Genomic DNA, 16,664 nt, shown 5'->3' on the forward strand with positions numbered 1-16,664 from the left:
GACAATCCACATTAAGATGAGGTATGTCTCACTTTAGTTCTTTTCTAGAAATCTGGTTAGTTTATATATTAGTTTATTGGGAACGTCATGATGTCTCTTTCTATGTAAAAATAAGTCCTGACGTTCCCAATGACCCAGTATGTCAAGTAAAGGCTCAGAGATACGAGGTTTTTTCGTATAATCGGTGGCAGGATCATACAGGTTAGAGTCCTTGGATCTACACTGAGGATTCCTAATAAACAAGATAAGGTGTTAAAAACTTCAAGTTCTGTCTCTGGAGGAACAAATATGAAACCTATGTAACAGAGGAGGGTGTAGCAAAAGGGTCTGCACAGTTTTTTAAAAAATGTATATAGCCATAGGCCAGGGCCTCGGAACGGGGCCAAGCACCTTACCATCAGTCTGCACAGGGAGAGCAGGACACTGAACAAGGTTTCCAGGGCCATGATACAGTCCTCTACCCCATTTTCACCCTAGTGAATACAAAAGAAACATGAACACCAAATTGCTAAAATAAAGTGTTTATCATAAAAACAAGTAAAACATTTATTAAAAGAGGCAACCCACAGACAGCACACAGCACACAGATAGGACAGTGCAAGGGACCACATCCTTGACCACCTCCCACCAGGCTGAGTGGTTGGGGAGTGGCTCTGCAACTGCGAGCGGAAGACAGACTGTGGGACCTGAAGGTTGGATACATTGGAGTCACATACACAGGCAGAAACACACAGCTTTAGAATACCTTTAGGTAATAGTTCTCATTTTTTAAAAATGTATACTGTGTATTAAAAAAATTATCCTAATACATTGTAAGAAAATATAAATAAGGAAAAAGAAAATTCAAACATAATTATGGTAATAGAGATAATTACCATAAAAACCTTTTGAAGTACGAGAGTACTTCCAAAGTTCATGGAAAAATGGAATTAAAATATGAGTTCATTTTGGTGCAAAAAATTCTGAAATTTGGGGCCGGCAGGTGCTGTAGTGGTTATGGCGCAGGAAGACCGCAGTTTGAGTTCCTGACCTAGGACTCACTAGGCGCGTATGCACGCGAGCCCAAAATCCCATGAAGAGAATGGAGAAGGGATTGTGCATGGTCAACTCCCCTGAAGGGTGATTTCTCACTTTCTGTCTTTCTGGCAAATGCATGTGCCCTATAGCAAAAACCCCTAAAAAAAAAAAAAAAAAAAAAAAAAAACACAAAAAACTGAGACCAGTAGTTAGCATAATGGCTATGTCACTGGACTCCCATGTAGTCAACTGAGGTTCGCATCCCATACCCAGTGGCTTAAACTCATGCCGGGCACATGTGCGTGTGTGCCCAAGATCCTAAGAGGAGAATGGAGAAGGAACTGCGGTGTGGCCATCCCCCCTGGGGGGGTGATTTCTTGCTTTCTGTCTCTAAAATGTCTTCCCGGCGAGCACACGTGACTTATAGCAAAAAAAAAAAAAAAAAAACCTCTCCAAAAGAAAAAAAAATCTGAAATTCACAGTTTTTTCCTAAGTGCATATGCTGTGAACTTTTGGAAGAGTTCTACCATGTTCTACCATGTTCTTCTAGATGAATGTTTATATAGTTGTCCCTCGATATATCCACGGGGAACTGCTTCCAGGACTCCCCCGGGGATTCCAAAGCCTGTGGATGCTCAAGTCCTTTATAATTGGTTCTCAGTATCTGGAGGCTCCACATACTTAAATGTAGAGAACATCTGATCAGATGTGGTCTGATTCTGTAATATGGAACCCACGGACACGAAAGGCTAGCTGGGCATATGTATGATATATTTTAACAAAAATGAAACCACACGCTTTTTTTTTTTTTTGAGAGATTTTTGCTATAGGGCGCGTGCGCTCGCCAGACAGAAAGAGAGAGACAGAGAGACAGAAAGCGAGAAATCACCCCCCAGGGAGGATGGCCACGCCACAATCCCTTCTCCTCCATTCTCCTCTTGGGATCTTGGGCACGCACACACACGTGCCTGGCTTGAGATTTAAGCCACTGGGTCCGGGACGCGAACCGTGGTCGACTATATGGGAGTCCAGCGACATAGCCATTATGCTAACTGCTAACCACACGCTTTTATTATGAACATATTTTAAAACAAAACTGCTGGATGTAGGAACTTCCATCTGGTTGCCCTAAGGACACCTCCTGCTCCTTGTCTTGCACCACTATTTTTTTTTTCGAAGAGGTTTTTGCTATAGGGCACGTGTGTGCCAGAAAGACAGAGAGAGACAGAAAGCGAGAAATCACTCCCTAGGGGGGATGGCCACACCGCAATCTCTTCTCCATTCTCCTCTTGGGATCTTGGGCATGTATGCACACGTGCCCAGCGTGAGTTTAAGCCACTGGGTCAGAGACTCGAACCACAGTTGACGATGTAGGAGTCCAGCAACATAGCCATTACGCTAACTGCTGGTCCTGCACCACTGCTATATTTACACATGCTCAGGCCTTAAGACTGAAACCAGGATGCACGCCTCGCTTATCCTATATCCCAACAACTGAGGAAGATTTCTGTCCAGCAAATGGTCAGTATATGATTCCTCCCTGAGAGAAGGAGGTACCCTCTCAAGATCACACTCAGATCCAAGAGTACTATATAACTTTACTTTGGATTTTAAGAGACCTACTTGGTTTAGTCGTGTACAGGCCCTGACACTTTCCCTCAACATGGAATGTATACAATTGTGCTCTAAAACATACAACATGTGGTGGGCTGGCCCCAAGTGCAGTGGCTAAGAGCTAAGCATTGGGAGCCAGATTCCATATGTCTGACTGTGGTTTGAGTCCTGGCCCCAGTGGCTTAAAAAAATACACATGGCACGAGTGCATGTATGCCCAAAATCCTGATGGGAAGGAAAAGTGGAGGGACTAGGGTGTGACCTAGCCCCACTTGGGAGTGCTTTCCCTCTCTATGAAGGAAAAAGGAAAAGTAGGAGAATAGCAATGTCGCAATCCCCCTGCCTCCACTCTCCTCTTGAGATCCTGGGCATGTACACACATACCCCATGTGTCCCTCAAGCTGTCAAGTTTGAGACTCGAACCACATAAACCCTCTGGCAATAAAAATAAAACAATGTATTTTTTTAAAAAGAAAATATGCAAATGGACTTTTAGAACTCAAACTCATCCACATAATGGCAATAAATACTTTAGGTTGTCAGAAAAAGACGTGACGCATTTTTGTACAGAAAAACATGTCATGACTTCTTAGACAACCCAATACTTAACATGGGATGTAAAGGGAAGAAGAGGACGGCTTCCAAACCGAAGGCACTAAAATGATCCTCTTCCAGCGGCTTTCCTCACTCCCCTTCTGCTGCTAACCTTCAGACCCTTTCTGTGTTCCTAGCAGCAACCTGTACTTACCTTTAACCTTCTGCGATTCATTCTGACATACCAGTTGGTCAAGATGTCGACGAACTTGACCAGGCGTGGCACCACAGTATACAGCCTGTAAGCTAAAAGTAGACACATGGTCAGGTAGCAAGCTCACACCGGGCGCCTGGAGTTGGGGAGGAAGACACAGTGGAAACAAGCAGCCCTTCCACCCACCAGCCTTCCGCTTACTAAAGAGACAAGAACCAAATGGAAGCTAGCGCAGCTAGCTCATCTCTGCGGGTGCGCTACACGGCAGTCAAACTGTTTACCCTCCATTCTCCTCTTGGGATCTTGGGCACGCACACACACGTGCCTGGCTTGAGATTTAAGCCACTGGGTCCGGGACGCGAACCGTGGTCGACTATATGGGAGTCCAGCGACATAGCCATTATGCTAACTGCTAACCACACGCTTTTATTATGAACATATTTTAAAACAAAACTGCTGGATGTAGGAACTTCCATCTGGTTGCCCTAAGGACACCTCCTGCTCCTTGTCTTGCACCACTATTTTTTTTTTCGAAGAGGTTTTTGCTATAGGGCACGTGTGTGCCAGAAAGACAGAGAGAGACAGAAAGCGAGAAATCACTCCCTAGGGGGGATGGCCACACCGCAATCTCTTCTCCATTCTCCTCTTGGGATCTTGGGCATGTATGCACACGTGCCCAGCGTGAGTTTAAGCCAATGGGTCAGAGACTTGAACCACAGTTGACGATGTAGGAGTCCAGCAACATAGCCATTACGCTAACTGCTGGTCCTGCACCACTGCTATATTTACACATGCTCAGGCCTTAAGACTGAAACCAGGATGCACGCCTCGCTTATCCTATATCCCAACAACTGAGGAAGATTTCTGTCCAGCAAATGGTCAGTATATGATTCCTCCCTGAGAGAAGGAGGTACCCTCTCAAGATCACACTCAGATCCAAGAGTACTATATAACTTTACTTTGGATTTTAAGAGACCTACTTGGTTTAGTCGTGTACAGGCCCTGACACTTTCCCTCAACATGGAATGTATACAATTGTGCTCTAAAACATACAACATGTGGTGGGCTGGCCCCAAGTGCAGTGGCTAAGAGCTAAGCATTGGGAGCCAGATTCCATATGTCTGACTGTGGTTTGAGTCCTGGCCCCAGTGGCTTAAAAAAATACACATGGCACGAGTGCATGTATGCCCAAAATCCTGATGGGAAGGAAAAGTGGAGGGACTAGGGTGTGACCTAGCCCCACTTGGGAGTGCTTTCCCTCTCTATGAAGGAAAAAGGAAAAGTAGGAGAATAGCAATGTCGCAATCCCCCTGCCTCCACTCTCCTCTTGAGATCCTGGGCATGTACACACATACCCCATGTGTCCCTCAAGCTGTCAAGTTTGAGACTCGAACCACATAAACCCTCTGGCAATAAAAATAAAACAATGTATTTTTTTAAAAAGAAAATATGCAAATGGACTTTTAGAACTCAAACTCATCCACATAATGGCAATAAATACTTTAGGTTGTCAGAAAAAGACGTGACGCATTTTTGTACAGAAAAACATGTCATGACTTCTTAGACAACCCAATACTTAACATGGGATGTAAAGGGAAGAAGAGGACGGCTTCCAAACCGAAGGCACTAAAATGATCCTCTTCCAGCGGCTTTCCTCACTCCCCTTCTGCTGCTAACCTTCAGACCCTTTCTGTGTTCCTAGCAGCAACCTGTACTTACCTTTAACCTTCTGCGATTCATTCTGACATACCAGTTGGTCAAGATGTCGACGAACTTGACCAGGCGTGGCACCACAGTATACAGCCTGTAAGCTAAAAGTAGACACATGGTCAGGTAGCAAGCTCACACCGGGCGCCTGGAGTTGGGGAGGAAGACACAGTGGAAACAAGCAGCCCTTCCACCCACCAGCCTTCCGCTTACTAAAGAGACAAGAACCAAATGGAAGCTAGCGCAGCTAGCTCATCTCTGCGGGTGCGCTACACGGCAGTCAAACTGTTTACACTAAACCACCCTATGAGCCACGCCTGAACTCCACGGACCGGTGAGAGGCTGCCCCCATACCACGCCAGGAGCACTGTTTATGCAGAGCTGGGCATTGTGACAGGGCCACAAAGGCCCACCGGCCTTTTGTGCACCACATGATCCCTTGACTAGGAGCCAAGCCGGCCAGACCTTGAATTAGAGGCTAGGAGCCAAGCACAGTGGGTCTCAACCAGGTGCAATCTCACCCAAAGGGATTTGTGGCAACGCCTGGAGAGACCTTTTGGATGTCACAATTTGGGGGATAGAAAGTACCACTGGCACGTAATGGAGGGGCCCAGAAATGCTGCCTGACATTTCACAACACACACCACAGACCCCACCATCAACTACAATCTGCCCAAACCGTGGATACTCCTGCTGAGAAATTCTGGCACAAGCTACAGATCAAACAGAATGACCTTTCTTTCTTTTTTTAATCTTATTTTATTTTAAAGTACACTACTTTCTATTTTAAGACATTTTCTGGTAGAGGACACATGAGCTGGCTGGAGAGACAAGAGACAGAGAGACAGGAAAAGAAGGGGAATGGCCATGTCACAATCCCCTCTCTACTCTCTGCTCTTGAGATTCTAGGCACGCACACACATGCCCCATGTGTCCCTCAAGCTGCCAAGTTTGAGATTCAAACCACATAGTCAGTCATGTGAGATCCAATGCCTCAACCACAATACCGCCTGCTGACCCTGGAACAAACTTTCTAAAGATACAATTTATCAAGGAAAAAAAGTTGAACACGGTAGTGGAAAGAGCCAAGCCTGAAGGAATTAGAAGAAACTCGAGGGCCCCTAAGGAACTCTGTATGGGAAATTAAGTGCTTAGTCCATCTTATTTGGAGCAAGGCTTATGTTTAAGGATTCTGTCATCAACTTTAATACCTCTGTTGCACAAAAACAAAAAGAATAAGAATCTTACGCAGTAAGTTCAGTAGGGCAAACAAGCCCTTCAAAGAGACTGACTGTCCTAGCCCAAGGTCGTGCATGACTACTGCAGGGACAGCCACAAGTGGGTGACTGTGCAGCTTCCCCCAGGCCTGCTCTGTCCTGCTGCAGTCACTACAGTATGCAGAGTGAAAGGGTGAGCTTGCCTGGGAACATACGTAGCATCGGCGCTCCTCTCTCAGCCTCACTGTGACCTGGGGTCACTGCCTTCCTCCAGTATCAGACCCACTGAGGTGTCCCAGTCAATAGTTTCTAGAATTTCTCACCTGGGACTATGTTTGTTTCAAACCTTGACATAGTCAGCACAATCTAATTTTCCAACCTCTGTCTGAGACCAAACACATCACAGTCAGGTAGTGGAAATATGGGGAAATGCCTATTTATTACTACTTTTCTGAATTTTGTAATTTTTCTAGAATGGATAGGGACTATTTAGTTAATAATGAAAACAGACTAAAAATAAATTAAAAAGTGCATTAATAGTAAGTCCTACTTATTACCATCCGGCTACTTTATAAAAGTCACCTCTATTTACACCTTACAGTACTCCCTGAGGTATTTTGCAGGTAAAGAATTACCCCCACAGACCTGAGGCCACCTCTGCCAAGGGAACACGTAGGAGAGCTGGATTCTGAGCCCACAACTAACCATCTCCAAACTCGTGCTCTTCTGCAGACAGGTAAGGCTGCCTGGATGAACCCCTCTCTGCCCCAGACAGAATCCCCCAGGGCCTTGAAACAAAGGCATTTCTACAAGCCTCAACAAAACTATCTTTGTCTACTGTTCTGTTTTTTCCCAAGTGCCCTTGGTTTACAAAGAAAAACAGTTAATTGTCAAAGAGCAGTTATAAAGAGAATTAACAGTCCTTTCTCCAGGAGGACCGTCTGGACGGGCTCACCTGCCATTTCAGTCTCACAAACTCCTCTTGGGATCTTGGGCATGTATGCACACGTGCCCAGCGTGAGTTTAAGCCACTGGGTCAGAGACTCGAACCACAGTTGACGATGTAGGAGTCCAGCAACATAGCCATTACGCTAACTGCTGGTCCTGCACCACTGCTATATTTACACATGCTCAGGCCTTAAGACTGAAACCAGGATGCACGCCTCGCTTATCCTATATCCCAACAACTGAGGAAGATTTCTGTCCAGCAAATGGTCAGTATATGATTCCTCCCTGAGAGAAGGAGGTACCCTCTCAAGATCACACTCAGATCCAAGAGTACTATATAACTTTACTTTGGATTTTAAGAGACCTACTTGGTTTAGTCGTGTACAGGCCCTGACACTTTCCCTCAACATGGAATGTATACAATTGTGCTCTAAAACATACAACATGTGGTGGGCTGGCCCCAAGTGCAGTGGCTAAGAGCTAAGCATTGGGAGCCAGATTCCATATGTCTGACTGTGGTTTGAGTCCTGGCCCCAGTGGCTTAAAAAAATACACATGGCACGAGTGCATGTATGCCCAAAATCCTGATGGGAAGGAAAAGTGGAGGGACTAGGGTGTGACCTAGCCCCACTTGGGAGTGCTTTCCCTCTCTATGAAGGAAAAAGGAAAAGTAGGAGAATAGCAATGTCGCAATCCCCCTGCCTCCACTCTCCTCTTGAGATCCTGGGCATGTACACACATACCCCATGTGTCCCTCAAGCTGTCAAGTTTGAGACTCGAACCACATAAACCCTCTGGCAATAAAAATAAAACAATGTATTTTTTTAAAAAGAAAATATGCAAATGGACTTTTAGAACTCAAACTCATCCACATAATGGCAATAAATACTTTAGGTTGTCAGAAAAAGACGTGACGCATTTTTGTACAGAAAAACATGTCATGACTTCTTAGACAACCCAATACTTAACATGGGATGTAAAGGGAAGAAGAGGACGGCTTCCAAACCGAAGGCACTAAAATGATCCTCTTCCAGCGGCTTTCCTCACTCCCCTTCTGCTGCTAACCTTCAGACCCTTTCTGTGTTCCTAGCAGCAACCTGTACTTACCTTTAACCTTCTGCGATTCATTCTGACATACCAGTTGGTCAAGATGTCGACGAACTTGACCAGGCGTGGCACCACAGTATACAGCCTGTAAGCTAAAAGTAGACACATGGTCAGGTAGCAAGCTCACACCGGGCGCCTGGAGTTGGGGAGGAAGACACAGTGGAAACAAGCAGCCCTTCCACCCACCAGCCTTCCGCTTACTAAAGAGACAAGAACCAAATGGAAGCTAGCGCAGCTAGCTCATCTCTGCGGGTGCGCTACACGGCAGTCAAACTGTTTACACTAAACCACCCTATGAGCCACGCCTGAACTCCACGGACCGGTGAGAGGCTGCCCCCATACCACGCCAGGAGCACTGTTTATGCAGAGCTGGGCATTGTGACAGGGCCACAAAGGCCCACCGGCCTTTTGTGCACCACATGATCCCTTGACTAGGAGCCAAGCCGGCCAGACCTTGAATTAGAGGCTAGGAGCCAAGCACAGTGGGTCTCAACCAGGTGCAATCTCACCCAAAGGGATTTGTGGCAACGCCTGGAGAGACCTTTTGGATGTCACAATTTGGGGGATAGAAAGTACCACTGGCACGTAATGGAGGGGCCCAGAAATGCTGCCTGACATTTCACAACACACACCACAGACCCCACCATCAACTACAATCTGCCCAAACCGTGGATACTCCTGCTGAGAAATTCTGGCACCAGCTACAGATCAAACAGAATGACCTTTCTTTCTTTTTTTAATCTTATTTTATTTTAAAGTACACTACTTTCTATTTTAAGACATTTTCTGGTAGAGGACACATGAGCTGGCTGGAGAGACAAGAGACAGAGAGACAGGAAAAGAAGGGGAATGGCCATGTCACAATCCCCTCTCTACTCTCTGCTCTTGAGATTCTAGGCACGCACACACATGCCCCATGTGTCCCTCAAGCTGCCAAGTTTGAGATTCAAACCACATAGTCAGTCATGTGAGATCCAATGCCTCAACCACAATACCGCCTGCTGACCCTGGAACAAACTTTCTAAAGATACAATTTATCAAGGAAAAAAAGTTGAACACGGTAGTGGAAAGAGCCAAGCCTGAAGGAATTAGAAGAAACTCGAGGGCCCCTAAGGAACTCTGTATGGGAAATTAAGTGCTTAGTCCATCTTATTTGGAGCAAGGCTTATGTTTAAGGATTCTGTCATCAACTTTAATACCTCTGTTGCACAAAAACAAAAAGAATAAGAATCTTACGCAGTAAGTTCAGTAGGGCAAACAAGCCCTTCAAAGAGACTGACTGTCCTAGCCCAAGGTCGTGCATGACTACTGCAGGGACAGCCACAAGTGGGTGACTGTGCAGCTTCCCCCAGGCCTGCTCTGTCCTGCTGCAGTCACTACAGTATGCAGAGTGAAAGGGTGAGCTTGCCTGGGAACATACGTAGCATCGGCGCTCCTCTCTCAGCCTCACTGTGACCTGGGGTCACTGCCTTCCTCCAGTATCAGACCCACTGAGGTGTCCCAGTCAATAGTTTCTAGAATTTCTCACCTGGGACTATGTTTGTTTCAAACCTTGACATAGTCAGCACAATCTAATTTTCCAACCTCTGTCTGAGACCAAACACATCACAGTCAGGTAGTGGAAATATGGGGAAATGCCTATTTATTACTACTTTTCTGAATTTTGTAATTTTTCTAGAATGGATAGGGACTATTTAGTTAATAATGAAAACAGACTAAAAATAAATTAAAAAGTGCATTAATAGTAAGTCCTACTTATTACCATCCGGCTACTTTATAAAAGTCACCTCTATTTACACCTTACAGTACTCCCTGAGGTATTTTGCAGGTAAAGAATTACCCCCACAGACCTGAGGCCACCTCTGCCAAGGGAACACGTAGGAGAGCTGGATTCTGAGCCCACAACTAACCATCTCCAAACTCGTGCTCTTCTGCAGACAGGTAAGGCTGCCTGGATGAACCCCTCTCTGCCCCAGACAGAATCCCCCAGGGCCTTGAAACAAAGGCATTTCTACAAGCCTCAACAAAACTATCTTTGTCTACTGTTCTGTTTTTTCCCAAGTGCCCTTGGTTTACAAAGAAAAACAGTTAATTGTCAAAGAGCAGTTATAAAGAGAATTAACAGTCCTTTCTCCAGGAGGACCGTCTGGACGGGCTCACCTGCCATTTCAGTCTCAAAAAACCCAATGAGTGACTGCATGAAGGACAGAATCCACCGGTCAGTAATGTTGGGGCTTTCTCTAACTGTGTTTTCGTTGTACAGGAATTCCACTTCTTCCTCCTGGGAACAGACAGTTAGTGAACTAAGAGAAATGAACACTTAAAGTAACAAAAAAACAAAAACAAAATAAACCTAGTGGCACTCTAAATCTCTGATTTTTGGCAATATTCAAGTAAGCGCTGACTAGGGACATTAACTGTATCTGAGTAAGCTGAAGAGAATTCATGAAAACATTACTTCTCCCACCAACTGGGAGATGTTCTGCTGTGCCTCCTTTGCGCCTGGTAAAATCGCCCTCCACCCTCAAGGTCCACTTCACCTGTCACTGCTCCCTGTAAGAACTCAATTGACCATAGCTCCCAGGTAGCACCGCCAGCACCAGAGCGGCCTGGCATGGGCAGCAGCAACTCGACTTGCCCAGGGTTTACGTGTCTCATGGTCAAGCCTGTATCTCACTGCAAAGCCCAGATGGGCCCGCCTGGGTTCCTGAGTCCCTCAGCAGAGGCCGACAAGGTGCCTGAGGACTGCAGGTCGTACAAGGCAGGGCCCATGTGTAGGACAGCTGACGGGATGTGGACAGGGAACAAACACTAGGAGACTGGGGAGACACCTGCCTGCCTCCACTCCTAGGCAAAGTCCACCCAGGGAGCCACAGGTGAGCATGCTGCACCCTCATTAGCAGAGGGGAGCCCAGGGGCAGCAGGAGCTAGCAGCCTGCCTACAAGAGCTGCAGGGCCTGAGTTCAGCTCTCTGGCCAGCTTCTGGGACTGCTCAAGCAGCAATGCCTGAGTTCATTCAACAGTGATTTACTGTTTTTTACTTTTTTTTTTTTTTGAGAGGTTTTTACTATAGGGCACATGTGCTCGCCAGAAAGACACAGAGAGAGAGAGACAGAAAGCGAGAAATCACCCCCCAGGGGGGATGGCCGCAATCCCTCCTCCTCCATTCTCCTCTCAGGATCTTGGGCACATACGCACACACGCCTGGCGTGAGTTTAAGCCACCGGGTTCGGAACTCGAACTGCGGTCAACTACATGGGAGTCCAGCAACAGCCATAACGCCAACTGCTGGTCCCAAGTGATCTACTATTAACGGCAATTTTATTTATAAGGTATAAGGCTATTGAGGCTCTGAGACCAAATCAGTCTCAAAAGCACATGGGGGGCATGTGCAATGAAAATGATGAGTCTGACAGTGGTCAGCCAGGGGAGGGGCGGGTGAGGGAGGAAGGAAGAGGGAATAGCCCCAGAAGGGCTTCTCTGAATGGGCCTCCGGCAAGAGATGATGGCTCTGAAAAACACTTTCACACATATCACCACTGTTACTTTTGATTCTAACAACCCACTGAGAACTGCGGTCACTCGCTTAGTCTCAGCCCAAAGCCCCCCCCAGTGACCTCCCCTAACCACTCATCTTGAGCAACTGGCCCAGCCTCCGACAGTGGCTGACTCTTTACTGTCTGCCTAATTCCCCACCTCACGGGTGTCATGACGGGAGAGGCCTCAGCAGCGTAGAGTCTTTCGCAACAAGAACGGATTGATTACACAACCAGCTCTTCTTCCACGAGCAGGACCGGTGTCCAGTGAGGCCCATGCAGACAGTCCAGCATGTGTCCCACACTCCAGGCATGGCCCAGACTGCACATGCTGTCATGCCTTCACATAGACACCCCATGGCTCTGGGTCCCCCTAGCACCACAGCAGCCTGAAGGTCTCACATGGGGCTCTGCCTCACACACAACCCACAGAGGTCCAAACCTTCTGGAGCCTCAGGACGTTCTGGGCGAAGAAGCGATAAGCGTTATACCACGGAAGCAGCACATCCTTGAGGACGTCCCGCACACCTTCCTCCTTAAAGCGGAGGTTTTCTGCTCTCACCACAGGGGAGTTAATCAAGTATAACCTAGAAGAAAGAGAAAAATTACACAAAAAAGTTACATAGACAGTTAACAAAATATTCCTTCTTAACATGCTAAGAGAAAAAGATTAAAATCAGCATTTCCCCCCAAAGGGGGAAATTATGGATATTCTTCAAAAGGCTCACCAAGCTCTCCCTTTAAGAGACAGAGCACATGGGGCCAGCAGGTGGCATGAGGTTAAGGCTCTGGACTCCCAAATGACCAACCATAGTTAGGGTGTGTGTGTGTGTGTGTGTGTGTGTGTGTGCGTGCGCGTGTGCGCACGCCCCAAATTCTTAGAAGAATGGAAGAAAAGGGACTGCAATGTGGTCATCCATCCTGGGGGAATGATTTCTCATCTTCTGTCTCTCTGTCCCTCCTGGTGAGCATATGCACACAATAGCAAAAACTAAAAAAATTATGCATGACTTTCAAATTCATTTACCATTAAAATAAACAGGAACTTTGAATTTTTTTTTAATTGTCAGAGGGCATGTACATCCCTGATATGGCCAGAGTAGAGAGAGACATAGAGACAGACAAAGAACCCCAATGTGGTGTGTTGATGCCGCAACCTTTCCATCCCATCAAGACTTTGAGTGGGTGCACACACACACCCGATGTGTTTTACAAGCTGCCAAGGTCAAGACTTTAATCTGGGACTGGCCATATGGGATCCAGCTAGCTATGCACTTGCACTTAACCACTTGCACTAGAGGCTGGTTCCAAAGTTTTTCAGAGTTTTCAGAAAAACTCTCATACGTGTTTTGTGTGTGTGTGTGTGTGTGTTTAAAGAGTTTTTGCCTAAGGGTGTGTGTGCTCACAGGAAAGAGAGAGAGAGCTAGCAAGAGGGAAAGTGTGAAATCATCCCCCACCAGGGGGGATGGCCATGCAGCAATCCCTTCTCCATTCTCCTCCTGGGATCTTGGGCATGCACGCTCATGTGCCCAGAGTGAATTTCAAGCCACCAGGTCGAGATTCAAACTGTAGTTGGCCACGTAGGAGTCCAAATGATGCAAATACTATGCCATCTGCTGGTCCCTTTCTCATTCGTGAAAGCCGAATTATGAACTAAATCTAAGAATCCTAATTAACTGGATGGGAATTGTTTACGTATTGGGTCATCAGAAAAGTCATGACGCATTTTTGCATAGAAAAACATATAAGAATACATCATGACTTTCCTGACGACCTAATAGGAAACGACAAACACATGCAGCAGCAACCGTTGGCCTTACCTGAGGGCATCAGCACCATACTTCTGGATGACTGAAACTGGGTCTGGATAATTCTTTTTCCGTTTGCTCATTTTTTGGCCATCACTTATAAGACGAAAGGAAAATGCCCAGTGAGTGAGTGAGCACCACAGCAGATCTTCACATGTGGACACAGACTATTCTCCAAATGGCAACATGCAAACACAGCTAGAGGAGTGACTAATCTGGATGTAAGAGACTACTAAGGCAACAAGAGGCTATTAATATCCGTAAACTTTTTTTTGACTATCACACAAGATCCACGGGAAAGCTGCATGGCAGACCAGAGTAATGAAAACTCCAATTTACATAAAAACCCGTATCAACATTCGCAGCTGCTTTATCCACAGTCACCAAACCCTGGAAGCAACCTGGATGTTCCCTCGGCTGTGGAGGGTTACACAGGCTGGGGGACACCTATCCCATGGAACCTTGCTTGGTCATGAAGAGGAACAAGCTGTTGTTATGTGTGACACTGCAAAACTTCCAGGGGAACATGCTAACTGAAAAGATCCAACCCCTCAAATGAGGAACAGTGTGATTTATATAACACCCTTGATATGGCCCAATTACAGAGATGGTAGGTGGATGGCCGCCAGGAAGGGGTGCAGGCTAAGAAACAGGAAGGGTCCCTGTGGTGTAGAAACCATCCAGAACGCCAACTGCACTGCCAGGTCCAAAAACCTGCCTGAGTGCTAAGTGGTATACAGCAAGCAGGGCACAGCGGAGGTGGGAAACCTGCAGAAGGTATATTCAGGGTCACCAGGCAAAGTATACAGGAATCGCTGATGTTTCTTAAATGCATGCAAATCTACAATGAGCTCAATAAAAGAAAACAAAGGCAAAAAACTACAGAGCTAGACTGTGTCTGAAACTTGAATTCACCACACAGTTGCTGTGTGACCTTTGGCAAGTCACTTTCATTTTTCTGTGCCTTGAATTCCTTAAATGTTATAGGAGATAATTACAGGACTCATCTAAAATGATCCTGAGGGTTAATTGAGTTAAGACGTGTCAACATGTCCATGTAGGCCTGGCAGTGAACAAGGATGTGTTGAGTGCTGGGTGTCATTCTCCTCTTCCTCAGGCACACAAAGCAGTGTTATCTATGTGGGTATGTTGTTTCATTTTTAATTTTACTTATATTTATGTTTATCCTCAACGGCCAAAGGTAATGAAGGCAAAAGAAAATTAAGAATCCCTATAATGCTAAAAAGTGGAGAAAAATCCTCAGGGAGAGTAAGTGTTTTCGGTGAGAAAAAGAAGAATCTGTGGAGGAGCACCAGGGTCTATCCTGATGTGGTTCCCACTCCTCTGATTTTGGGCACTCAAGGTCTCTAGAACCTATTACTTCCTCAAATGTCAAAAAAGGCAACAGAAATCTACCTTAAAGAACTATTGTATAGATGAAATGAGATCTACAAGCAAAGAGTTCTGCCTCAAATGCTAAGGTGCACAGTGCTACTCCCTTGCTGGCTACACCACTGGCAGCATCACATTGCCAGTGGCTCTATGACTTCTAAGTCCTCTCTGCCCCGTTCTCTGTGACTTGGCTCTTACTGCCCTCCTCCTTAAGAAATTGATGCACACAGAACAGGAATTTCAGTGAGAAAGAAAGCAGCAAGACATTTAAGACTAGAGCGAGAAAAAGAGGACTACAGGTAAATTCCTCTATTTCGAAAGAAAACGTTGGATTAACTGGTAGGTCCTACAGGCACACACTGCTTGGAAAGCAACCAATTCTGGATGTGAAAACAAAGTGTGCACCTGCCTCGCCAGGACGAGTCCGTTCACAATCACATTCTTGAAAGGTGGTTGTCCGAAGAGAGCTGTGGCCAGCACCAGCAGGGTGTAAAACCTGGAAAACCAGAAGTACTATAAACACAGGGGGATGCCAAGCACAGGGGAATGGCACTTACTTACTGAGTGTCTATTTTTCATAAGTTCTATTCCTTGGTAATTCTGAAAGCAATTATTTCAGTCCAGGTTACAGATTAGAATCCTTTGGGGAGTGTTAAAAATATCTCAGCTACAGGTTCAACCACAGAGCAACCAAATCAGAGCCTCGATTTGAAACAAAAACAACAACACTTTGCTTTATTAAAAGCAAATAAAGGTCTGGAGTGATATCCTGACCCTCCCTCTGTTACAGAACCTCCAGTAATTGAGGACCATGCCTTTCTCTTGGGAGCCGATGTAATGGTCACAAGGCAACACTGGACAGCCTCCAGGACCACCCAGAAACGCCTGGCTGAAAATAAGACAGGTGTTGCATTCAGTACAAAAGCATATGGAACAACCTGATGAAAAAAGATGTAAAAGGCATCTTGTCTAAAGTCTGAAGGCAGTCTACAGAAACAGACATGTTTGATCCTGTCAGGTGTCTGACTCTCATTTATGTTGTAGCTAGCCTGTTCCCTGTGAGAACTCTATCCTAGCCCTGTTATGTCCAGTGGGAAAGCTCTTGCGCCACCTTAACCTGCTCCTGCACTCCAACATATCAAAGGACCTGACTGACAAGGAGACCATCAGACGCCATGTGTAACATGGCTACCAGTCTAGAAAGGTCTTCCAGTTCCCAACGAGGGTCCGAAGGACCCTAGTACCCAGGAAACACAGCCCAGACTTAATAAAGTGGAAGAGCCAGCAAGGATAGATCCATTACAAGGATAGTTATCAACTTGGCAGCTGATAACGCTGTAACTCCTCAAAAGAACAAGCTCACAGGACCAGCAGTTAGCGTAATGGCTATGTCGCTGGACTCCCATGTAGTCGATCGCAGTTCGAGTCCCGGACCTGGTGGCTTAAACTCACGCAGGGCACATGTGCGTGTGTGACCAAGATCCTGAGAGGAGAATGGAGGAGAAGGGATTGCGACGTGGCCATCCCCCTGGGGGGGGGGGGGGGTTTTCGCTTTTTCGCTTTTTTTTTT

The 16,664-nt window shown here is 46.2% G+C and overlaps 1 protein-coding gene across 1 annotated transcript in view; it reads right to left on the reverse strand.

Moving 5' to 3' along the window:
- IARS1 (isoleucyl-tRNA synthetase 1) overlaps positions 1-16,664 on the reverse strand; it is a 123,159-nt gene that overhangs the window by 33,214 nt on the left and 73,281 nt on the right. Inside the window, 6 exon segments of the mRNA XM_014592812.2 lie at positions 396-473; positions 8,359-8,450; positions 10,519-10,639; positions 12,337-12,481; positions 13,715-13,798; positions 15,504-15,590. Of these exon segments, the coding sequence (XP_014448298.1) occupies positions 396-473; positions 8,359-8,450; positions 10,519-10,639; positions 12,337-12,481; positions 13,715-13,798; positions 15,504-15,590 (607 nt within the window).

The sequence above is a fragment of the Tupaia chinensis genome, unplaced genomic scaffold (assembly GCF_000334495.1).
Source record: "Tupaia chinensis unplaced genomic scaffold, TupChi_1.0 Scaffold138619_1, whole genome shotgun sequence".
Lineage (NCBI taxonomy): Eukaryota > Metazoa > Chordata > Mammalia > Scandentia > Tupaiidae > Tupaia > Tupaia belangeri.